Raw genomic sequence first — 26910 nt, 5'->3', positions numbered from 1 at the left:
AAAAACGAGGACGCTCAGCACATGCACATGCGAGGAAATCGCACCTACTCATTGCAGACGAATCGCAAATAACGATGACAATTGCGATGTGCTTGCAGGGCCACGTCGGATTTGAATTTAAAAGGCAGAGTTCAGAATAAACATCCGCAGTCAAAGAACTTTAAACCCTTGTCCTAATTTTTTTTTATTCCCACTCAGAAAATCATTTAAAAATATAATAATTGGAGGATATGCAAAAAAGTTTAATAATATTGTTGTTTTAAATTAAATTAATATTTCATATTAATTTTAATCGTCAGGAAATGCATTGACGACATTTGCAATTCAAATAATGAGGATTTTAGTTTTTATTTATAATAATGATTCGAGAAATTTTCTCATCCTAACTTATGTATTCAGAATTTTAGGATACAAATAAGATAAGAAAAAAATTAATTTTTGGCAGATGGTAAAAAAAAAATTATTAAATCTAGTTAGAGTTAAAAATCGGTTTCATTCAGCTGGTATGATTAAGCTATCGAATAAAAATTCATCTCCTTTATTTGGTGTTATATTTATTTGAAATGCATCAGTCTTAATTTTATCTGTCGCCAATTTATATAATTACTTGTCTACCATTTAACTTCAAGTAACTTTTTCCACCCATTCTCCTTCTTTAGATAGTATCAAAATTAAGTTTTATAATATAAATTTTGGCATAACTATTTCCACTTACTATACAATAAGTGGATCTTACAATTAAAGAAATACTATCTAATTCACATTGATTTTATCATCATATATATGCGGCTGGCTTGAATTCCACGCCAATTCAGATGCTATTTATTAAATTATAATCAGTTGATCACCAGGCCACTTTATCGCTTATCGGATATAATTATCTAATTTATAAATACTAATCGTTTTTAACCATAATTAAATTATGAGAAGAAATGCAAGTTTAAGCCTTGACGGCGCCTTCGTTGATGAAACGCTCGAAGCGAGGTTGGAAAGTGCCCTGAGGGTCGTATTTGTCCTGCAGCTTCTTCCAGTCGGCAGGTCGCTTCTCCATCAGATGCCTTGAAGCTTTGCGAACAATTTCGATTTGGCGCTCGCTGCACTTGGAGCAGTCTGTCTCCAGAGCGTCGGGCAAATCAACTGAAATTTTTAATATTAAATTAAACCTTCACTTTAATTTTTAATTTGAATATACATGAAATAAAATTGGGGAAGGGTAATTTAAATTTTCTCCGTCTAGCATTTTATATTTTTATGCAAAATCTATTTTAACTTATTGTGCTGGTTTTTTAAAATGTTTAATTAGTACACATCGTCTTACATTTCCCACTCTCTGCGAATGGATTTTCCTATTTATTGATGATGATAATAATTAAGGACGCAGTTGAAATTAAAAAATCGTGCTGACAAATGGGCTCTGCGGTTAACCCAGCGCTATAGGCAAAATTTCAGGCACCAATGTTGAGCAAAAGGCCTAACTGCAAGGCAAAGGTCTGCACAAATACTCAAGTGACTAAGCAAGTTTATATAATTTACCGTACATGATTTATTGTTGCCCAACGGAAAAGTAAAAAAAGAGATACAAAAAAAAATAATTTGTCTTTTAATAGTTAGAATTACTTTTGAAATTGCAGGCGTTCAAATCTCTTTAAAAATATAAGTGGAAAAAATAATGACAATGCCTAAACTTTCATATTTACAAATAAACTTGACTTTAAAATTAAAAAAGATATTTAACCGTTTGCAAATCGTATTTCGTGTTCTAAAATAGTAGCTGTTGTCATTAAACAGAAGCCGCCTAGCAATAGAAACTCTTAAAACACAAAAAACAAAACTACAACAAGAATTTTACTTCTGTACTCATCTGCACTAAAAAGAATTGCTAGTTTGGTGACGTCACTTTAAAAAAACGATTCAATATGTCATAATGTTGGTTTTAATGAAAAGACCCAGGAAAAATCGTTTAAAAGCAAAAAATCTCAAATGATCTTTATGGTGTTGGTCAAATTTTTATTTAGAGAACCAAACAATGTTTTTGAAAAGCTTCTAATAAAAATGCAATTACCTATCGTTTAAGCAAAAAAATTTAAATTCTTTCAAGAAAATAATAAAAATAAATTAAACTAATCCAAAAAATTAATTACAGTCATCACGAGTCGACCCATATTTTTAATCAGTATGAGAAAAATTTCAATCATCTATTATCAAAACGTTGGAGCAAAAAGAGCAATATTTTTCACGTCAAAAAAAACTTACTTTTGAGATTCTTTCCCTCGGCAGTGCAGGGGCCCTGGTCGAGCATGCACTTGACGTAGGAGGTGAGAATCCTGTCGTTCCTCAAAATCGCGTCGACGTCGACGTGGTCGTACTTGTCGGTGTACTTGCGGCCGCCGGTGTTCTGCGGGGCGGCGGCCGCGACCACCACCACACACAGGCAGACGAGAACGGTCGAGCGCATTTTCTTGAAGTGAACGGCTGCCGAGAAGCCACCCCGCCTTTTATACGCGCGCCACGCAAGGGTAAATGCGCGCGACACTTGAGATGCACCTCGTCGGATGCACTCGATCGGTTTCATTGCACGCGGGGCCACATGGTCGATCGGCAGGGAAAAGGCGCGCGGGAGGTCGAGCGTGCCGGGTAATTAGAGTCAAGGAAAACGACCACACTGCACTGGCGAGTGCATCAGCAAGTGGCGGAATAACGTGCTAATTAGTTATTAATTAAATTCACTTTTTCATCTGCGATCTCGTCCGCGGCTAATTGAAATTGGCCAAGTTGGGAAAAGAGGACTTGTTTGTATTTTATCTAGGAAATAAACTATTAAAAAAAGCTTCACACATGATAAATTATTTAAATTGTGGCCAATCGTTTAAAATAAAATGTCGATGCCTAGCTTTATTCTTTTTTATTTTATTGTATATTTATAATCTTTTATTGAAAGCTATAGAATTAAATAATTTAAGAACTTATTGTAATTACGTAATGTGGACTGGAATTTTATTTGCTACTCAACAATTATTTTATTATTTTCAAATACTAGCCAAATACTAGCAAAGAATATTATAATATTACATATTTTTTTTTTTTTAAATATATATGCATTATATTTAATCATTTAAACTTAACACAATTTATTAACAGCATATACATATAATCCTCTATTTGTATTTTACTTTTTTCATATTTTTAACTTTTTAATTAAACAATTTCATTATTTTAAATAAAATATTAAAATTTAAAACATGTTAAATTCAAATAAAAAAAGGACCAGCATTTATATATCATATGTTTGTAAATTTTTTTGATTTTGAATGTAGGTTTTTGATTTAATTTACTTTTATTACAATAGTCTCGTTCCGCCCCTGTTTATGATGAGGAGGAGGCAATGAAAAAACTTTGCGCTTGAAATAATCGGATTTATACATTTTTATACTTAACAGCAATGTAGAGAAGTCCACTTATCTATTAATCACGATGTTGCAGTGAAGATCTGCCCGGCGCCGCTTTAATGGCATTGTTCCAGCTATTATGGCTTGTTGTTCATTTATTTCATTTTCTTCATAATAGGGATCCTTCAAGTTTCCGCGTAGTTGAGCCCTGTTGCCTGCCGTGCACGTAATACTGTGGAATTTCCACGCACCTTAATTGCACTCTAATTGCACTGTTTTGCAGCCACTGCGGTTTTCCGACGCATGCAATCCATATTTTTTTTTTGCATTGTTTCTGGAAACTTCCAAAACCTTGAATGAGGAATGCTTAACTCCACTATATAACTCAATTTTTATTCTGTTTTTATGAAATAGAAATTATATTTAATTAATTTATTCACCCAGCGAAATTTGAATGCATTTAAAATAGTTTATAAAGCCAAAGGTGTTTTTATTTAATGAACGATTTTACCATATAATAACCTGGAATTAAAAATTTCTAGAACTACAAATAGGGCTTATTATAAGTGCATATCTGAAACAAATTAAAAATACGCATTCGTATCAAGAAGTAAGCAATTAGCAATTACCAAATCTAGTGCAGAAGCAAAAAATGGATGGAAATTATGTCTAAAATTGATTGTATCTTCTGTTTTCATAATGATTTGCTCTGGGATTTAATTTTATTGATAATGTTTTATCAATTTTCCTATTGGCTTCTTTACTTTATCGTCAACAAATTTTTGATCAAAATTGTTTGGAAAAACTATGAATTCAAAAAATCCTATTCTCAGAACAATAAAATTAACATTATTGAATTACAAACGCCCAGTTTTAGCAAAGTATGCAACCTGCGACGTGTCCTAGCGCAGCACGTTGCCTATGTTGAAAACGCGGAGTCTCGCGCGCCGCTCGCCAGAGCCGCGAGCACGGCGGTCGGAAGTTGTCGCGGCGGCCGGCAGATGTCGGCGGCCGGAGCGGCCGCACGTCAGTTCGGCGAAGACGGCTGCTCATCTGGCCGCCGTTCAGTCTCTGTTTGCAAGCAAAGTCGCGTGGATTTGCAGGCCAACTCTTCGACTCGAGGCAAAATGGCAGAGAGTAAAGGAGCTCTGATCGCCAAGTCGTTACAGAAACACGCAGGAAGGACCAAAGAAAAGGTAGGCGAGCGTCGACGAGCCGCGACTCCCGCGCCCCCGAAGCGCCCCTCGCGCCGAACTTAAGCCAAAGGGCCTCTCGCCATGGCCACCACCTGTCCTCGCAACGCCCACCCCTGCCCAAGGGCTGTTGCTGCCTGATTGTAATTCGATTAGCAAAGTGAACGCCTCAGTTTTGGGGATTCCGTCAAACATGTCAATAGCGCCCTAAACAAAGGAAGGGTTCGCACGCTTCAGCATCCGCAGCGGAAGTGGAGTTTGCAATTAAAAATTTAGGGGTGCTTTCGCAACTTGGACCTGGACCTTTGACTTCCAATGCGTAAAATCACAAGCACGTGGGTTTATGTGACATGATAAAATTAATTATAAATATTTTTAATTGATAATAAGTATAGTTAGGTATTAAAATATTATTTATTTAGTTACTAAAATAAATAAAATAAAATAATTTTAATAAAACGTATTATTTGATATTTTTTTTTTTAATTACAATTTCTAGTTAATAAAAATTTTTGATAAAAATCAAATAAATTAATTAACTAGCATGAAATTAATTAAAACGCAATAAATTTTTTGTCCTCAGAAAATTGATTTCCTTGCAATTTTAAAATTCATGGGTACTACATGTAAATTCGGTTAAAAATTACTAGATTTTAATTATTTCCTAATGAAATTCTGTTTGCAAATACGAAATTTGAAACTCCAATTCATATAAAACAACAAAATGCGCTCATCAGCTATAATTAATATTAAATTTTTTTATTAATTTGCCACTTCTTTATCTTTTTATAAACAATCAGTGAAGTGAAGCAGTTCAATAATGGAATTTTTTTACAATTTTAACCAAAAAGTATAAGATTTTTTTTTCTTATTTAAATTTGAACTTTCATACAAGTCATTGCGGATTATTGGATTTCTAGCTCGCGGCATCCGCATCGTTTCATTCTGTCGTGTGCGTCGGCCGAAAACAAAGAGGTGAAAGTGAACTCGTTGCTTCGTTCTACACACTCACACAATTTATTTTGTTGCTTTTATGAATATTCAGCGTCGGCACGAGAGAACGTACGCGGACCATCTCTTTCGTGAGGCTCGCGGGGCTCGCCTATTTTCGTTTCGGCCCCTTTTCTCTCTCTTTCTCGCTCTCCTTCTTCCCTCGGCTCGCGATTAAACGTCCCTTCAATGAAAATTATTACGCTGCACGAGAGGAATTCTTTCTCTGATAATTTATTCGTGAATGAATTAATCGCGGCCAGCTGGTCGCGCATTTTCTCTCTCCAGAGAGGAGCATCGAGAGACGTGCGGTGCTCGCTTGTAGGTCAACATCATGCTCGCTCGCGACCAGCCAGGTTAGTTCCGATCGTAAAAAAAAAGGAAAAAGAAACTGGTTAATGTTATACGAAAGTGCTTTAAGAAATAAGAAAGTTTTGACATTCTATTTTAAAACTTCAAACTTCTTAAAATGCCAATTGTTTAAAATTAATTTTCACTTTTTATTTTATTTTTAATAATTATCAACTTTTTGTTATAATATAACTCTAATTTATTTATTAATTATTTTTATAAATACTTTGGTTAATATTACATTGTTTTTTTTTAATTTTAATACCAATAAAACAATTATATTTAAATTATATTACATATCTGTGGCGGTTCTTGTTATACTTAAATAGTTTTGATTAGAAATGAAAATATTCATTGCACTTAGTATTTTTCTTCATATGGATCATTTTTCAACTTTATCACCAATTAATTATCACTGATCAGAGGACTGTAGATGGCTTGAGGTGTTTGATAATAATATTTTATGCGGTTCTTGGGTGGAAAAAATAAAAAATTATAAACGACAGCAAATTTGAGCTGAGAAAAGCAATTTTAAATCTACTTACTTGGACTAAAGGAGCAAAGCATGTTTATATGTTAAAAAATGAATGGACGTTGACAAAATTAGACCAAATGAAAGCATTAAATTTGCAAATTTTTTCTGTGATTTTCCCAAATAATTTGGCTTCAAGCAAAAATCATATTTAAATTTTGGACAATGCAAATGATAAGCCGTGATAAGCAAGAAAAAATATTAAAAACCCGTATTAAATTTTAACTTTTTCTTACTAAAGCTGGAAAAACGGCTAGAATTTGCAAGTCATAATAACAGATTATTATCTTTAAAAAAAATGATTGGCGCTTCTTTGTTCATAAATATTTTGCTTCAATTATTGTGTAACAATATTTCCTTGCGGTATTTTCTGACTGCTCTCATGCACCCTTTCTTTCGTATTTTCTTTGTAAGCGAGGCGTCTGTGTGAGAGAAACAATCCGAACCGCTATTCAGCTCAAACAATGTTAATTAGAAAAACGCTGCTTGTGAGAAAATCGGCGCCTTTGAGCGATTAGAAAATTAAACGGCAGCACAGATTGATTCATTCATCGATTGCATTTTGCGCTCAAGTTCACAAACCGCATGCGGCTTTTGACTGTCACGTTCGGCGAAGAAGAAGGATTTGCAAGGCTGCACTTTTGTATTCATGCGGCGATAAATGATCAGGGCGAATCTTTTTGTGTCACTCGCAGAAATGGACCAATCGATTCCACCCCACTGACCCACAAACACAGCAGTTATTATGTGAATATAATTTTTTTAAACTAAAACTAAATTTTGATATATTAAATTGAATAATTATGTTTATTTATTTTAAATTTAATTTACTCGCATCTTTAAATGTTGTTCACATTTTGTGTTTAATAAATTTCTATATTATTTTAAATTTAAAAACTTTTACTTTTATATTTATTTCTAATTTTTTTAAATAAAATTAATTTATGATTTTGTAAATTAAAATTCTTATCTTGAGCATTTTTTATTTATATTGTGTGTCTGGGCAATATCCTTTTACTTTACAAAAAATTGGTAATACTATAGTGCAAATTCAACAAAGTATCTATACATAATATATAAACATATCATATTGATTAGGAATTGCAGTGCTTTTACAGTATTCATGATTTAATATAGAATAAAGAATACATAAATAAATAAATGAGAGAAAAGATTTATAATCAACAAATTTATCCTCGATTGTATCTAAAGTTTACTGATATTAAGATGAAAACAGTTAAAGCAATTCAGTGACGAATTTGAAAAAAAAAATTGAAAATATGGATTTCAAAGTCTCATTTTATGTCAATTATTTGAACAAAAGCATTTCTGAATTAAACCAGCATAAATTTTCGGCCCCTTCAGAATCTTCTCTGTCTTTTGCTCTTGAGAGCTCGGCGGCGACGTCGGTGGCAGGCAAATTAATACTGCTCCTATTATTGCTACCGCACACAAAAAACGTCATTCGTATCTCTGAGGATGGCCACGAAAACCGAGCACGCATATTTACTCTGCTCGAAACTCGCGGAGCTCTGCAAATATGGACGCAGCTCATTAAGAGCGGTTGCGGCGCCCGAATTATTATTCGTAACACACAAACAAACACACACACTGTGCGTCTAGTTACAATAATTTCGGTAGCTTAAAACTACTCTTAAAGGCTAATTGTGAAAATAAAGCTGTTTTATTATCGCAAAATGTGATGCTGATTTTTTTCTGGGAAAAAAGCTCAATTATATTCAGGGATCACTTCCATGCATGGAAAATTGTAAATTACCTTCAATTTATTTAAAGTAGTGAAATTTTTAAATTGAATAGGATTTTAATTTTCTTTAGGTAAGTTAAATTGTTGCAATTTCAACAATCATAATTCAAATCCACCAAATTTAAATAATGGGAATAATAATTGGCATCAAAATACGCATTGATCTTATGGTATTTTTTATCTGCACGTTTTATTTTTTATTTTTTTTTTTTAACTTATTCATCTGTGAAATTTTTTTGACGATGAACCACGCAATTTTGATTAATTCTACAAAACATTCAGATTGATCTGTTTCATTTGGCAAATAGAGCGTGTAAACCACGAGAGTTGATTGCTGCGGCCGAATTATACATTTGCAAATAAAAAGAAAAGTGCAAGTCTTGCGAATCGGAGCCGACGAAGCAAAGGTGTCCTTCCTTCGAGTGGCTGCTGCGGCTCTCGATCGGATTATTGACGGAGAAGAAAGGAAGAGAAGCGCTGACACTTCTTAAAAATAGATTGGCGCACGCCAGCCAGCGGGCTTGATCGGAACACACAAATCGAAGAGTGCGATTCCGACCAGAGCTTTCTATGCGAATTATTTTCTTTCGATTCCACTCTTAGGATTTGCGCAGCCAAGGGAAAATAAAGTACAAAGTGAAACTATTCATTCTCTTTTGGAAACTACAAATAGATAATTTATTTTGAGAAAAAAAATTATTAAATAAAAATTGCATCTTTATCAAATATTATTGAAGTTCGCCATATTTAAAGATTTTTAAATAAAATTCAATGTTTTAATTTTTGAATTTTAATTAAAATTTAATATTTTTTATTGAAGTTCTCGAATCATTACTACTTGAACTAATAATAATTAAAACTTAAGAAAAAATTAAATAAACCTGTGTAAGCAATTTTGGTTTCTATAAAAATGAAAAAAAAAATGCTCACAAATGTATAGAACAGTTTTCACAACTTTGAGCTTACTTTTTAATTAATTTATGCTTCAAAATTATCTTTGTTTTTTTTTTATAGAGTGAAAATAACTTTTGACCTACAAAAAGTACTCGCGTTTGCGTTTGAAAGCGAACGATATTTCGAAGGCGGCCCGAAAAAGGAAATGAGAAAACGTCTTCTTATCCAGCGCCAATCTGGAGCCAAACAAGCGCTCTCCGCGCCGGCACAATGAAATTGCGCCACACAAGAGAGTGCGAGACGGTGGATGACACGCCGTAATAATAAAATACACACACACCATGCTTTGTCGCTGCACGGAAAAGTGGAGAGCACGTGTCAGCGCTTTGTATTCTTTTTGCGCGTTTTTCATGACCTATCTCGCCGAGCTTCAATTCAATCGAGCGGCCTCATTGAGCAAAACCAAAGCACTCGATTCTATGCTAAAGCGTTTTTATAACTGTGTCAAAAACACCATTCGTCGGGGCGAAATGTGGCATTGGCATCACTCATTTTAGCCACCGAAGCCCAAATTAGACCAGACTGGCAGTCATAGCAGCGAAGCTCGCTGCGTCCGATGAGTGATTCCGCTTGAATTTTTCTCTATTGACACAGAGTACTGGTTCAAGTTGCTGGACCAAAAAAATTACATTTTGTAATATTTGCAATAATCATAATTATAAACAAATTTATTTAAATACAAAAGCTAAATGGAAAAATTCCAAAAAATTCCAGTTCTGTAAAAAACAGGAATTTAAAAAAATTACAAATAAAAACTCTGTAAAAAATTCTTAATAATGGTCCAGAAATTTCGAAATAAAGGATTAAAAAAAATTATAGATTGGTGGAATGACATAATAATTAACTGTAAGTTGTATTTAATCTTGATTATTTTTTTTACATATTCAAAATTACACAACATATAATTTTTGTAGGCAGAAAATGAATTTTTGTATAAAATTTAACATAAATTATTGGAAATATTGAGCTAGTTTGTTGATTGTTGTCAACCAATAACATTGTTAGTAATACATCAAAGTATATAGTATATTAATAAATAAAAACGTATTGAAAAACACTTTATTTAACTTTGTTTTTAGTTATTTATATTTTTATTATCATGATACTTTATTATATTTTATAATTTTCTTTTATCGAATATTGAAAAAAAATCTGCTTTATTCAAACAAATTAGCTCACTTTGTTAAATAATTTAAATTTTTCTTAACTTTTCAAAAATTATATATTTTCGAATCGAAATCAGGTTATAAAGAATCATATATTTTTTAAAGGAAATCCTGGACATGCTTTGAGATACTGAGTGATTGTTTATTCTCTTTATTGGGTTTCATTTATTTATTTATTCTCCATTCGATTGATTGTCAAAAGAACAAATTTAAAATAAAAAATGGAGGTACATTATCTATGAATTGCATAAATATTCCGGAAATAAACATAATGACTAAAGCAAATAAAATGCAAGTAATTCTAAACATTCGCTTACAAATTTAAATAAATTTCCTGGTTGCAGATACGTTTCATTTATAAAGTTTTAAGCCCCTGTGTGCTTGGTTTAATGGTCCACGGTCGCGGGGTGATCTAAACTTGACATTTGCAGTTGGCCGAGGGCGATTCTTGGTGCGGCGATTTATTTTTCGAGAGTGCACGCGGTGCACGTGTTGGCGCGAGGGAATTCTTTTCGAGCGACGAGAGCATTAGTTTTTCTCGTCAGCAGCCACTCGCGGTTATTTCAGGCTGCTGCTCTTCTCTTTCTTGTATTATTTTATATTTATTTCAACTCACTTGCACGCGTTGCGCGCGTTGCCAATAAAAGTTGTACCCGCGAATCCACGGCTGCCGGCCCGCGGCATTGTCATGTTTTTCGGATTGTGTTCTGCGTGTTCACTCTGCCAAGTTGGTCGCTTTTCGATTTCTGCACGCTGCTTCAGAAGAATGGGGCCCGAACCTAATCGATTTGAACTTTGTAGACTTAATTTTAAAAAATCGTTTTGTTGAAATTCTAAGCAAATCAATTTGTGTGAATATAGCTTGGATATTAACACTGACAATGAAATAACATAATTTTGTGATTATTTTTTACCATAAATTTGAATTTATTCTTGTTCTTTTTCATATGAGAAATATTACAGGTAAAAAATAATCACAAATATAGGAACCAAATTTATCATTACATTATTATCTTATATTGACATAGTCAAATCAAGTCTTTTGCAGCATTGTTGGTTAAAATTTCTAATTGTTTCTAATTGATAAAACGCCTCCTATTGTTGTAAAGACTGGATTTGAGGTCTTAATTAATATGGGAAATGAGTCAAAATGGTACATATTTTAAAAGAAATTGATAAATTTTAATTAATAATTTACAAAAAAAAGATTCAAGGAATACAATCAATCATCTTTTGAAAGAACTCATCTGTATATGTCTTTCTTTCTTTCTTTTTGAAGTCCAGGGGTAGAAGTTTGACACGCAAATTGGTATCAAAGGGATTCCCTCCCTCCAAATGGGCGGTTGCCAAGCATGTCTCTCTTGTACGAGCCAAGAGTCCACGCGAACGCTTCAATGTCCCTACGTTTTTTTTTGCTCACCGTACGACGGACAGACCAATTTGCATTGCACTTCAAGTACGAAACGTGCCGAAAAGAGAAAAAAAAAACATTATATCCGTTGTGTACTTTAAAAAAATTCGATGAGGCAAAAAAATTCCCTTGCTATAGTAAAAGAACAGTTAATTGCAATTTAATATGAGCTTTTCGTATAGCTTCAAAATTGGTTGTAATTTTGGGGCATACTGTTAGTTTTATGGCTTTGAGCGTGAAAATGAGCAATTATTTCTGAGTGGATCGGTTAGGACTTCAAAAAAAGCGTTACAACGGCTGACTGACGATTTGGTATGGTAGAAAATTACTTTTAAAGTTTGGGAATTTTAATTTTGAAATGTTTTGATTTGATGCGAAAAAAAATCCGATAGAAATTAGAAGTTGAAGAGAGTTTCGTTGCCTAGAAAATCGTTTGTTTAAATTAATTAAAATTTTATTTTTTCTGTTTAAATGTCGGTCGTTTTTTTTTTTGAAAAAGAAGACAAAATAATGCACTATTCAAAAAAAGCTATTTTTTAAATAAGAAATTAATATAATATGCTAGAATAGTAAATTAATTTCATCCAATTTGAAACAATTGTAAAAATTATCTTCTTAGATCAAAATATTGAAAAAATTACCGTTTCAATATTATATAAAGTTTACTGGAATTCCTGATTTTAAATGTGTATAAAAATTAAAATCGCCAAACTTTATGGCCTGCTTTTTTCCAAAGACGATCTATTCGTGACCAAAAGAATGCGTGTTAGAATTGGAATTAGCGGTCAATCTGAAATATCAACCGACCAACACGTCTGGCAACAATTCGAGTAGCGTCCGTGGCCTTGCGAGAGAGTGAAAAAGAGCCTCACAATGCCGAGTAGAAAGTGTTATATCTTCTGTGCATGTATTCGTGTTAAATTTGGCGAGCGAATGGCCTGCAGCCGTAGCAGAAAGGAAGCTCTAAAAACAAAAGCAAAACGGCGGAAAGAGAGAAAAAAGCACCATAAGACGCACTATTCGCGAATGTCGGGTGGCCAGTCCAGCGTGAAAAGCGGCCGAGGAGAATGACCGTCGGCCGCAAACAACGCGCACCGAGCACAATACAAAACCATAATGATCCTCTACAGCAAACGTGAATGCATTCGCCTGACCGGCCAAGTGTGTGCTGTGGGTCTTCGTACAATTTCAGTACACACAAAAAACACTTCTTGAGAAATGGCTTTTTTACATTTAGAAATGGCAGGAACAGAAAAAATATATTAAAAATTTATGAGAAATATTAAAAAAAATTAAGGATTATTTTCTAAATTTAAATTTGAGTGGGAATAAATTATCATTATTTTGGATTTTCTCCTCTCTTTCAATGCATTAATTTTTTTATGCTCTCAGATAACGTAAAAAATGACAACTAATTTGAAATTCTTGATTTTTTCAAAACTAGTGAAACTAAAAATTTTATGGTGGATTGAATTTAAATTCGGCTTTTCCTCGACGGGTTTTTGTGAGTTTTTATTGTTTAAGAAAAACAATATCCTGCTCTACATGTTTCGGCTGCGGGCTGCAGCCATAATTCATGAGCTTTCTCGGCGGTGGTCGAGAAAAACAATTAAAACTCACAAAAACCCATCGAGGAAAAGCCGAATTTAAATTCAATCCACCATGAATCAACCCTCGATCGTTAACTTCTACTACAAAACTAAAAATTTTAGTTGAATGATTCGTGAATTTTGTCCTTCTGTCGTCATAAATTTTTTATTTCATTTTGACCGCCATGAATTTTTATTTGAGCACAAATTCATATCTTTGTCGCCCAACTCATTCCTCATTCGATTGAGAGGTCAAGGTCAAGTCACATAACCGCAGCTATCTGATTAAATGGTGTATACGAGCAGCCTAAATTAAAAGCCACTTCAAAACTTCAGCTGTCCGCGAATAAGGACCGAAACCATCAATTTAATTGACCCCAATTTTCGCCATGAAAAGTTAAAATAACATTTTTTTCTTGTCATCTCTCTATTATCTTATACAAACTCGTATAGAATTGTTTTTTTAGTCTAGGTCAGTGCAGCCAACAAATTAACGCCAGCAGGTTTATTTTTGTTATCCGCGTCCTATCGGGGCACTCTTGTGGGTCCTGTTAAATCTCCCTTTGTGGCGTTCCAAATATAAAGTGCACCAGACGCGGAGCACCATTAAAATGTCAACACAGATAATGAAGAGTGCGTAGCGAATATGCAACGGCGAAATAATAAACGCTCTTCGGTCTAGCCTTATCTCGTTTTTACTCTAGGTTGCGTGCATTCCGATCGATCTGTCAAGGACGCACGTTAACTTTTCGTGCCGATACTAATTGGAATTTGAGAGGAAAAGTAGTTTGCATGTTAGAATTTAGAAGAGCTCCTGAAAATCATTCTCCCTTGAGGAAATGAACATATTAATGTAAAATTATTTGACCATAATTTTCTACAGCTTTACATGTTATATATCAACAGGCATTATTGTTTAACGATTTAGAACTTTGTTGAGCTAAAAACATGTATTCGTTATAGGTTTTCAAAAAAAAAAAAAATTGTTTATGCTCTTAATGACTAGTTTATCTTCATAAAATAAATTGTTTTTTTTAATTTATTTTTGTTTGGTAAAATAAAACTGCTCTTATATTTTATTTTATTAAATTTTCCAATATTTGAATTTTATATAATACAAGATTAATAAAACTTTTTTATATTTAAAACCAAATTTAAAAAAAAAAAATTGTTTGTCTGTGTTATTTTTAGATATTACAAATAAAAATTTGATACAAGTAATAATGTAAATTTTAAATATAATCAATATTCACAGCAATCACTATATCAAAAATGATACATTTTATAAATAATAATCCATTAATAAAATCGGCTGATGCTGGTGGCTTAGAGAGCTGTTAAAACCTAAGTTTATATTAAATTAATAATTGCTTTATGCCTATTATTCATAGTGAATATGACGTTTTTAGGCAACATATCCTTAAAAAAATCCGTTTTTAGTTTCCTTGATTTTGAGCTCAGTTTGCTATGTAATGGAGCAGCGCGATGTGATAATTTATTTGCAAGCCGTGCAAAAGTTGGCGGCGGAGAGTAAAATTCTCTTGAAAACAAAGGCGATCCACTTGCGTGAACTTGATGCACACACGTGAGATTGAGTAACGCAGATTACATATGTATATACAATACGAGCCTCTGACTCTTGGAGGGCTCCTTTAATTTATTCCGCGCGTTTTTTACAGTTTTTATTGCGCGACGCGAGAACGAAAATTATAACCATCGAGTCGAAACGAGTCCGAAAAGAAGCGCCTAATGAAATCTCGACTCTCGTTTCTTCTGCCGCCACGAGTACCTGCAGCAGCTCCAACCGACTGTGAAATTAATTTTGAAAATTCAGCAGCAAAAGGTCGAAGAAAGCTAATTATCATCATACAATGCGTGAGTTTTTTTTAATACGCCCACCTCCGCGTGCGGATATATAGAATAATAATAACAACGACGTGAAATTGATACTCCGTGCCGACAAAATCACAAGACGAGTCGCATGTGTGGATTTCAATTGGAGAAGACGAGATTTCTCCATACGATCAAGAAGGAATGCAAACAAACGAAGGGAATTCGAGATTGGAAATTGAGCATTTAAAGATACAATTATGTTAACTTGATGTCCAATTAACGTTCGGTTTTTTAAAGACATTCTTTGAATCTAAATTGGTCTGGATCATTCATTTCAAATGTTCTTTAAAAAAAATCAAAATAAGGAAAAAATCAAAATTTTAATTAAATTTAAAATTACTTCCAACGCTTGAAAGCTTGAAATATCAAGTTACAATAATATTTTATGAACAATTAATTTAACTTTGACTGTAACTGATGATGAATGACAAAATGAGTTTCTACATTTATCAATTATGACGATTGTTATACAATTATTTTGCAAATGAAGACAGTTATGATAATACAAATGATTCAAATGCAATTTTGTTGATGAAAAATGTATGATTCTATTTGTCTTTCAAGGTACTAATGATTATTGATTCACCGCCGTGGGGAAATTTTCTGCCCAAATGCATCTTTCTAAAATAATACAAATCATAATAAAAGAGCGGACACAAAAATTCACAAAAAGTTTTAATGATTTCTCCCTAATTAGTGTTTTTAGAACTTTGCTTTCCTCTCACATTTTTATCAAAAACCACTTTTTCCTTCTTATAAATTAGCACCGGAATAAATTTTAATTATTTTCCTAACCATTATATTTTTATCAGGCCACAAACCAATTTAATTTTAAAATAACATTTTCCTTTTTTAACAGCAAAATTTTAATCAACCACCAACCAACTTCCTTCCTTTTATTGATTAAAAATAAATTTTATAAATAATCACCTTCTAATACCTCCAACCAACTAATTGTAAAAACTCCTTTGCCTCAGGCACATGCAATAATAGCTAATTCAAAGTTGAAATAAACGCATGCACGAATCGTGCGAAATTAAGCCCAATTCCGCCTCTCGTGGTCACGAACCTCTTCCTCGGGTACTTTAAAACAATTTCCTCTTCAATCGACTTACAACTGCGAATTCCACCGAAAAGAAAACGCAGCGCAATAAAACTCCAAACAATAAATTAAAGCGAATTTCACTTGCATAAACCACGCGGACGGTCGCGGGGAAAAGACGAGGCTTTCAAAATATTTTCACGCGGTCTCCTTTTTAGGGCGCTGTCGTCTTTGTTGCCTTTATTTGGCGCGGCCGCGCGGTCACAAGAGCTACCTGCTCCTCGCAACTATGTGAAAAGCGTCGAATTGGGAAGGCAGGATGAGAGGAGATGTGATCAAACAAGTCGTTGTAAAAAAAAAGTACAAGCGCGGCCCCCCTACATGCAGTGCATGTGTGTAGGTCAAATCGAGAGCGACGTCACTCTTTCTCTCTCTCGCGCTTTTTGCGCTGGACGTCACAAGGCAGCACTTTTATTGGCTCGCCAATGAATAATTTCAAAACGAGCTACTGCCGATGAGCTCTCGGCAGTAATTTCAGCCACTGCTTTCAGAATTGGCGTCTGCAATCCGAGATGAAATTTGACCTCGAAAGGACAAGCTGAAGAATTTAATTTAGTTGAAATTTGTGCAATGAAAGGATTAAATTGCGGACACAATCTTTTTAATTAATTTAATTTATTTAAATTGTTGTGCAAAAAGTAAATCCTACTGAATTTAAATGTCCCTTCCATTCTGGTTTAAGATGACTTGAGCAAGACCTTCATAATCTCATTGATCCCCGTAAATTTGAATCAATTGATCAATCACATATTTCAATTTGAAGAGATTTCTCATCACATTCTGATTCTTAATTTAAAAAAATTTCCCTTTCACTTCTTTCATTAGCGGTCTCTTTCAGAAATTCATAGAGGCGAAACTACCGCCTATACAAACACACTTTTTGCCCTCGTCTCGTCAAATGAATATTTTACAATTCATACATACACTCTTGGCTTTACCGAGTTTCTTTGCTACAAACTTGCACGTCCCTTATAATCCCCACAAGCCTTTTCCTTTCCGTGCTCTCGTCGCCCACTTTTGAGATCCATTTTTTTATTTTCATTCCTCCTTGCAAACCCACCCATGGCAGACCGCGCGCCCACTGCGGAAAGCAGAGCAGAGACTCACCTGCTCCGAAATTATTTTCGAGCCATTGCATCTCAAGGACTCGCTCGCATTAATTTGCAATGCAAAGCTCCCACGCCGGTGAGCAGGCCCAGAGCCATTTCGCACTGACTCACCTTCCAATGTGTGCAAATTATATTTATTTTTAATACATGGTACCTCCACTCGTCAGGCGAATTTGAGCGCAGGCCGACGCCTAATTTGTCCAAAAGTCATTAAAAATAAATCGGTTCAGCGTGTTTTGTTGTCAGCTTGTAATTAACTGTTGTTTTCTCAATGATATTTTTTATTTAGTTGATGGAAAGTTATTTTACATTAAAACACCGATGTTTTTTACCAACGTAAGCTTGGATGTCTTGTTTTGATGATTTTTATTAATTTTCATTTCCGATTGTTTGTTCATTGTTTGATTCTAGCATAATATATTAGAGTTAAAATTGGATTCTAAATCCACAATTATAGGCACATTTAAAGACATAATGGAAAGCAATTTCTTATAGAGCATATCAAGTCATTTTTATAAAGTCTGCGTTAATACAAGTTTGCAGTTGTGTTATAAATTATTTGTTTTTTATATTATGAAATAGCTTCGTAGCAAAATGCAATAATTGATGGCTCATAATATTTTAGAGATAACAACAGAAAGTTGAAAAAAAAATCGTTTAGCCATTATAAAATATTTATTTTAAACAAAATCACAAATCTTTAAAAATTAATAGAAACAAAACGTAATTTAAATTTTGTTTATTTATATTCTTATAAGTTGTTGTAACCCTGATATTAATGTTGTCAATAAGTTTGCACTACTTTTCCTTTCTGCATTGCGCCATCAATAAAATTGCATCAGAATCGGATGCGATCCGTCAAGTTCAGCAAGGGAAAATTCGATCCGTCTGCGATTCACGCTGCTAGGGCCGGTTGTAAACAATCCGCCGCGAGAGAGGCCAAACAAACTCCACTCGCACTCACTCGTTGCTCACCCGTTTTATGATATTTGCTTTGATTTTGCGCCAGCGATCGCATTAACCGCTAATTGAAACGATCCTATTTTCGACACTCGGACCAGAAACAAAAGAATTAAGTTCGAATAATAATGGGCGCCAGAAAATTTATTGAGCAAGCTGACCCCAAAGCTGCGGCCACTTTTTGTCTCTGCGGTGGTGGCATCTTCTTTTGTCCGTCTCGTGTGAGAATGAGACACGAAATTTGGTCGTTGTGCCCTAATTTTGCGGGGTCGATTCCAATTTTAGCGCCGGCCATCAAGAATTAAAAAAAAATCGGATTGTGTGAAAATAATTTGAATAAACACGATATCAAAATATAACTCACAAAATTAAAAGTAATTTAATATAAATTATATTTTTCATCTTATTTGAAGTGGATATTTCAGAAATTAAAGAAACTGATTTTTATATTTCATTTTTTTTTTTTGTTTTATTATTCTCTAACAAATTTTCTTTTGAAGGCTTCAATAAAATTAATGTTTTTCTTAAATGCTGAATTTGTTTTTCATTTTGGCTACAAATTATAATTCTAAGCAATAAAAAAAAATTTTAAGATTATCGATTCAATAATAATAAGTATGGGCATTTCTTTGTAAATTATAATGGGATAAGTTTAAAAAGAAAATTAAATTAAATTTCATTAGAGGATATGCCAGGTTTCTACATCATGGCACAAATCATATTTTAAATATTTTGGTGAAGCAGTTTCCAATTATTAACTAATTAAGGAAAGCTGTAAATGATTGAAACAATTCAATCAATGGAAACGATACAATTGGACGAAATTCAATTTTCTGTAAAACCTTCTTTTAACAGGAATCACGAGACAATTGACGATTCTCCACGACTGTGAAACAGATTGGATTCGGTGTTAGGAAAACAATACGCGAGTGTGTAAAATCGACGCTCGCTTGGCATTTGAATGGCCCTACTTTAATTAGACGCGCCGTTTAAACGGCCTCTTTCGCCCCAACATTCCTGCGCTTGCGACTACGCTGCTGCAGCATAATCTGTCCTCAACTCGAATTAGGCTGGATTCCAATCGAAAGACGACAAAAAGAGCCTCACCGCAACAATCATTGTCCGATTCGCGCTGGTGCTGCACGGCGGATTTCAAAGAAATCTCGACTACTTTCTTGAATAAATAATCTTGAATGCGGCGCACTCGGAGACACAAACCGAATTCTATTTTCGGACACTGAGTAATGTATAAGTTCACTCGCTAATTAAAACTTTGCGTGCACCGAAAAGCGTGAAAAGCACGAGGCGAAATTTTTGCGGCTTGAAAATCAACGTGTTTAGATTTGCGTTTGGTGCTTTTCCAAATCGAATCGGAAGTTTGCAAATGGTGTTTGCCGGCCAACCACTTGAATGATGGCCAATTGCGATAAATTAGTACCGTGTTGCTTTGAATCATGCTTAATTGTATATAAGAAGGGCAAATAATTTTGTTTTTTTTGTAAACTCGTAAAAGAAAATTCTATTTTACTCAGCAATGAAGGCAAAATTGATCTTGAAATATCAATTTACTGTCAAATTAAAAAAACCAAGAAAATTTAATTAGAAAAATAATGAATGAATTTCTTGAAGAAAATCTAAATTAATAAAAAATTGAAAATTATTACCCTTGATTAACCTGTTTGCAACTTACTGAAATTGACATCATTTACAATTTTGGATTTAAATTTTGATGGAATTTTGAATCGTTTTAGATTTTCTCAATATTTTTTTCATTTTCTTTCTCATCTCATCAACCGAGGATGAGATCTTTTTGATCTCGGAATTTTAGCAAAATTCTTGTTAGTTTTGTCCTTCAATTCCTTTTTTTTTAACAAATTGTTTTCAAAAATGGAATTTAATCAATTTGTACAAATAAACAGCAATAATAATTTCTAATTTACTTTCATACATAATTTTAACATTTCGATCAAACCAACAAGAGTTAGAATCAAATAAAATTTTTTTTTTTTTTTTTATTCTCCATTCATTACGGACTTTCACATCATCAACATCAACTAATCCCGTAATCCGTCAAAATATATAATAAATTTAAAAAAAAAAATAATGGAAATTTATAAGATAGTTATTTGAAGCTGCCCAACTACTTCTTGCGAACACATTAAAATTAAACCTAAATTTGAAGCTGCCCATTGACTTGTAGACTTCCGCCCCCGTCAAGATCAAATCTCTTCACACACTCTTGCGAAACATGTGACGACCTCGTTTTAAAAATATGGGCCCGCGTAAATTGCAGATTATTCTTGTCTCGTTGCTTGGCGCATATTTTGTGGGCGGGTGCATATTTATTTTTACACACACGCGGCGCACACGAATCGCCCCTCGACGCAACCCCTGTGTCGCTCGCTCGCTGGCCCGCCCGACGACCACCTTCTCCGGGTGCAAATTAAGGAATAATTTTCTTGCCGGGTGGACACGCCGCATCCTCGTTCTCGCGGCCGTTCGCTATTCTTACTTCGCGAGCGTGTCTAGAGAATGAGCAAATTTAGCGCCGGGTCCGCCGCCGCGGTCCCTGGTAAAAATACGCAGACTTAGCAGCCCCCGAGTCGTTTTGGCCGCCGACCAAACATGAGCACTGCGAGAACGACCGGCACGTCTCCTCTGCACTCCTGATTCACTCTAATCTAAAAAATCATCCTAGTATGAACCTCATTAAAATATTTTAATTTCAGTAATTTAGATTTATTGAAGTAATTTTTTTGTGTGCTTTAATTTAACTAAAAAAGCAATAGAAAATAAATTATTCCATTGAAAACTCATTTCTATAGTTATGAGTATTTATTGAATTTGAGTGATAAATATCTTTATTTTCTTCCGAAAATTATTATAAATATTTCTGATTCAAATATGCAATATTAAGATTTATTTTTTAGACTTTCATATTTTGACTATTTAAATTTTTTTATTTTCGAAAGCAGTAAATTCCAGTTCTACAAAATTCCAAACTTTAAGCAATGATTTTGGTTCTAAAGGAGTCTTTTTGATTTCGGAAGTTGTAGCAAAAATTCTTGCTAGTGGTGGTGACATTGTTTTGTCCAACAATTTCTTTCTTATCAATCAAATTGTTTCCAACAATTTGATGTAACAATTTGGACAAATAAACAACAATTATAATAAAAATTCTCAGCTTGAATTCATTGTCGTGGTAAATGTTTGAAATATTTAAATTATTCTTAATCTACTCACGGCGTTTTCAATTCAAATTTGGCCTAAGAAAATCTCGTTTTTAAACTTTTTAAATTTTAAAATGAGACTTTTTTCACCAGTCTCAGAATAGAAATAATTTTTGATAAAAAAATACACAACTCATCAGATTTAGAAATTTAAATCATTTTTAGCGGCAGTAAATTTCTCTTGTATTGAAACTCTTTTGCTATAACAAAAATTAGAAACATCAAAATTCTGACCTCAAGTGAACCTTAAAAGAGTGTGTATGTTGTAATCATTTTCACATGAAAACTACCAAAAGGGTTCACTGAAATTTGTATTATTTTGGTAATAAATTCCTGTTTTTTTTTTATACAATGTTAAAAAAACTTGTATTCCAGCTAATGGCGGCTTCATATAATAGTACGTTTAAGAAAATATTATGGTCCATAAAAAAATTATTTCCATCCTTTAAATTAAAAATCTACAAAATCAAAATTCCTTCTTGATTTATTATTAGTGGCAGTGATGTTGATTGCGTTGATACAAGCGTCTCCGCTGTCAAAATATACGTGCCGCAAATTGAAACCCGCCGAGCGTGCGGCGAGAGCGAAGCAATTTGCAGCGATTTGCGACTGCAAATTGGACGCCCCTCGCCACCCTCGGGCCCTTGTAGGCTTTCCTCCGTAACACCCCTTCGATTCCGTTTTCTCGCGTGATGAATAATTTCGGCGAGGAAATTACTGAGAGTGGCGCCGCCGCCTTTCTTTTCGGAGAGGAGAAATTGCCTGATTGATCTCGCGTTCGACGGACGGGCTCGCCCTCGAGTTGACCTTTGCCTTGAAAGAAAGTTTGGGAGCCATTTCGGATCGTATGTGAGGAGTGCATTTTTAGTGTTATAATAAAGAGAGAGTATTTAAATTTTTTTATTTTAACAATTTAAATTCAATATTATTTTAATTTAGTTATTTTCATATTTATAATTAAATTGACAAATTTAAACATTTTTCTGTTAATTTTTACTTTTTATTTCTATTGATATTTCCATGTTCAGTTACCAATGCCGGGAGAGGAGGAAAATTTGGAGTTTAAAATTAACGCAAAGTAGAAAAACAAAAAGATAAATAACAACGCATTAACAGAATTCAATTATGTTACATACAAAAAATGATTCTTAAGATGTTAGATAATCTTTCTTGAATGCGTAGAATGCATCAAATTTATGTTTATATTCTCCTTTTATTATTATTAATACTCTATTTATACTTGCTCTTGAAGATGAAGCCAAAATCAAACTAAACTCGCAAGTTACTGAAAGTTGTAAGTTAATATGCTGCGCGCAGACGACCGAAATCGTTAATTTAGCACAATTTAGCACTGAAAACTGCCTGAAAAAGCACCATTTCGTAAGAAATAAAATTTTGCAAGTAAATGAACATTGAGCAAAAAATAAATAAATAAATAAGTGAACATGAACGAATCTTTCGCATTCTGCACTTCTTTAAAATTCCTAGGTTTTAAATCGACTAAATATTCCAAAAACCAATAAGTATAGGCCATTTTCAATTGTTTCCTGTTTCGCAATAATATTTATTTAAAAATAGTCACATTGATTTGTTAAAATTGAATTGTTCATTTATTGTTTTATTTATAAAACAAAAAATTCGAACCAACTTAATTGACAAACAGACGATTTTTCTGGGGGGAAAAATTGTATCCGGTCTGATTTTGAAAATTCATTAGTTTTTGGGTGAATTTTTTTACTAGATTTTGTCCATTTAATATTCTCATGTTCCTTTCTCTCTTCTTTCCTCATGATTGACCCGGTTGACTGATTGCGGCTGGTGCGCCAATCATCCACGTTACATTATTACCAGAGAGCAAATTGCACTTGATAGAAAGTGACTGCATATGCATGCAAAATTATATATTATTCCAATATGCTGCAAAATTTTTTCTGTTCAAAAAAAAAGCACGTGGAATTTACGTATAAAGGAGAGCAAACGAGTTGTTAGAGCGCGCGGAATGAGAAATTCCTTTGTGTGCACCAGAAATCCTGTTACTCTCGTCGACGCCGGTCTTGTTTTTATTTGTACTCGCTACGAGAGTTGCAATACAAAAGAGCTTTTTCCCGCGTCGACCGGCGCCGGCTGACTGCTTTTCGATGGAAATTATTCGTGCGTGCAAATTAGCAGTTTCACTTTGGAAAATGAGAGTGTGACAGGCAGATGCACGACTTTAAAAAAAGGCGGTAAAATAAAGGGTAATAATAATTTATCAAAAAACCCAAAAATAATTATTTAATAAACACATTTTTTAATAAAACTTGATGAAAAATTAAAATTGATATCAAATTCATAAATAATTACTTTTAAACTGCTTGTTAAACAATAACATTTTTAAATTTTAAAATATCGAAAATAATTAATTATATTTTAAACAAAATAAATCATCAAATAATGTAAAAATGTTAAAAAATAATTGATATATTTGATTTTGTTTATAATTTACTTTTAATTTTTTTAATTTATGAAAAGTGATAAGATTCATCTTGAGTGTATTTTTTTTTTTTAATTGTAAGTGTGACATTGCAGATAATAATAAAATTAAATACCTTTCATCAAATTAAATTTAGATTTTTTTTAAATTTATTTCTTGCAGCAAGACCTACTAAATCACTTATCCTTTTTTTCTTTTTTTGAAAATTTTTAATAATTTTTTGGTTGTTACTTGAAGGCCCCTGTCTATGCATTCCCAGTGCGTTGTGTCTGGTCACGTGGAACGCGAGTCTCAATCGAGAGCGCTTGTGCATATATTATGAATGTTTGATGCGCGCATATATTACACTCTCAAACGTATACTCGGGGAGATGTAGGTCTGTAGGATGCTGTGCGAGGCGAGCACGAAGCCTACTTTTGCTCCTTTCTTTTGTCACTTCTTCCGCCATTCAGGTTAGATGGATGCCTTTTTTTCTTTTTGCATCAGCCAGTGCTGGACGGCGACATCGAGAGCCGTTTCCAGGTTGGAATGTCTCGTTGGCAGTTTTGGGTTAATGTCACCTTTTATCTGAACTGCCTGTCTAAATTAAGAAATGACCTCATAAAAGGAAACTTCGAACAACTCCGCTGCAAAAATATCGCAAAATCAGATGTAATTTATTTTTTCTAATAGTTAAGCATCGTTTTCATAATTTTATTATTTGCACACGTGCTGAAAAATGTGATTATCTTTTTAATTTCCTGCTTAATTTATTCTTATTTAAATTTCATCACATTATTGTTATTGTACTTCAATAAATTACTTGAATGTCACTTTTTACTTTCAATGTTAAAAAAATGTTTTCAATGAAAGCTAATTTGCAAGAATGAAATTGATATAATTAAAATTCTTATTCAAAGATGAGAGATTATTTGTTTAAAATATTATAAACCCCAGAACAAATAATAATGATAATAATAATGAAATATTAACCCTTTGATATAAATAATTTATGTACTATTTTAACAAAAAAGAGAGCAATTTAAATTTTCATTGTATTTTTTTTATTGCTGATCTGATCGGCATTGCTCTATCAAATAGCTGATGTGAAATTTGATTTCCTGGTAGAGTCTTTGCATGGCAAGTGTACATACTGAGAAGTGACTCCATTCATGCAGTTTTTTACCGACAATGAGACGGGTTGAACGACCCCTCAGCATACATGTGTATGCAACCAGTCGGGCACGCTGGTCGGCGGTCTGTAAACTCTGGAGCGTTTCAAGTGATTTGCGGTGTTCGTCGCGTCAATTATGCAAACAATCGTGTGACTCAGCTCGTTTCACTCGTGCGCTTTTTACCAAACGCGCCACCGTGCAGTCTTGGATGGCCGCGTCGAGGAAGAAATAAAAACAGCTGACTGCAGCCTTCAAACCGTGCTTTTGCTGAACTTGGCTTATCGGCTTAAATTTCCGTCGAGAAATAATTACGCCACAATTTAAGGTTATGATTCTCTAATCTAATCTTAAGCAGAGAGTAATAGCCGCAATTAATCCTTTAAATTTTGAGAGTCCTCAATTATCGGGTCCAATTAACATTTGACTATGTTGTTTGCAAAATTCACTTGAATTTTGCAAATTCAAATTGTTATGTAGATCGGTTTTACCTCTATAAACCTCAAATTTTATTGCAGAATAGTTTTAGTTTAAAACATAGTACGCATTTCTTTATAAATAAGAATCAATCTCTTTGCCTGTCAGATCTGATTAAATAAAAGTTACAGAAATTATATTTATTTCAGAAAATAAGTGAAAAACTGAATTTAATTAATTTCAATTACAACTTTTCAAGGAAATATTGTTTTATAAAGCAAATTTGTTGAATAAAAATTGTAAGTATTGTAATAATGGGAAATTTTATTGACGACTGGGACAAAACGAATGGCATGTTTCTCCACTCTTGATGCGTCTAGTCTAGTGCCCCGTAATCAATTTGAGGGGCAAGTGGTGCTCGAGAGGGTCCTGGAGTGTGCGACAATCGACTGTGAATCGACTTGGCTCGCCACTGATGCATGAATCGGCGAGGCAAGAGCGCCAGATGTTTCCCTCTGTGTTTCAATATTTAATTTCTGCGTCGCATTGAAACCGAATCCGACCTGCCCGAGGTCTTTCCTTCCCATACTGGTCTAGGAAAAGGAAGGAGCACGAAATGTGTCTTATTAACACACTTACAAAGAGGCAGGCTTGATAATTGAGTCATGCGTGGTGTGTTTGTACGCATTATTCAGATCAGACACACAGCGTGAACGTTTCTCGGCCGGTAATAAACGTTTAATTGAATCAGTAGGAATCTATTGACGCGCAAATAGTAGGTCACATAAAGCAAAGTAATCAGTGGAATAATTAAAAATAAATGTACAAATTTTATTATAAAAAACATCACTAAACTTGCGGTTCCAAGGAGTGGTTCTTACTTAGTTAAAAATTTATGTTAAAATTTTTTTAAATATTAATTTGGTTAAGTTGACTTTGAAATTTTGTCAGTAATCAAGTGATTATTTTCAATTTCATTGTTAAATAATCATGCAAATTTTGTAATCTGATGAAGACAAAAAATGGACATCAAAACCGATCATTCAATTTTATAGCAATTTACAGAGTTATTCAATTTGATATCCTATTAATGATTTATTTTATTTCTTTATTTTTCTAAAAATTATTAATATAGTAATGTTTTAATTCATTTAATCTTTTAAATTCAAATTTAACATACAAAAAATCTTCTCCAAAAGTTTTGATTGATATATTTGAAATACTCCCATAATTAACTT

General features: G+C 33.5%; 2 protein-coding genes across 3 annotated transcripts in view; one reads left to right on the top strand and one right to left on the bottom strand.

The window, feature by feature from the left end:
- Positions 1-553: 553 nt before the first annotated feature.
- On the bottom strand, positions 554-2531 carry LOC132198873 (ejaculatory bulb-specific protein 3-like). Its single transcript, XM_059623145.1, has 2 exons — positions 2254-2531; positions 554-1137 (listed from the first exon to the last, which is right to left on the bottom strand). Exons 1-2 carry the CDS (start codon positions 2453-2455, stop codon positions 941-943), a joined length of 399 nt encoding a protein of 132 aa, XP_059479128.1. The 5' UTR covers positions 2456-2531; the 3' UTR covers positions 554-940.
- A 1891-nt stretch (positions 2532-4422) lies between these two features.
- Positions 4423-26910, top strand: part of LOC132198812 (amphiphysin) — a 35248-nt gene continuing 12760 nt past the window's right edge. For both annotated transcript variants that reach the window (XM_059623051.1, XM_059623050.1), the window contains exon 1: positions 4423-4582. In XM_059623051.1, the coding sequence (XP_059479034.1) occupies positions 4514-4582 (69 nt within the window). In that variant the 5' untranslated portion in view covers positions 4423-4513. The remainder of the gene's footprint in view (positions 4583-26910) is intronic.

This window comes from Neocloeon triangulifer, unplaced genomic scaffold (assembly GCF_031216515.1).
Source record: "Neocloeon triangulifer isolate White Clay Creek 2 clone unplaced genomic scaffold, ASM3121651v1 ptg000013l, whole genome shotgun sequence".
In the NCBI taxonomy this organism is placed as follows: Eukaryota; Metazoa; Arthropoda; class Insecta; order Ephemeroptera; family Baetidae; genus Neocloeon; species Neocloeon triangulifer.
Note: the sequence above shows the minus strand (reverse complement) of the source record. Positions and strands in the feature narration are given on the sequence as shown.

Bases quoted from the DNA above. Each gene is read 5' to 3' on its own strand.
- LOC132198873 (XM_059623145.1), bottom strand. From the start codon at position 2,455: ATGCGCTCGACCGTTCTCGTCTGCCTGTGTGTGGTGGTGGTCGCGGCC. The intron at 1,138-2,253 runs GTAAGTTTTTTT...TAAAAATTTCAG, and splicing joins CGAGGGAAAGAATCTCAAAA to TTGATTTGCCCGACGCTCTG.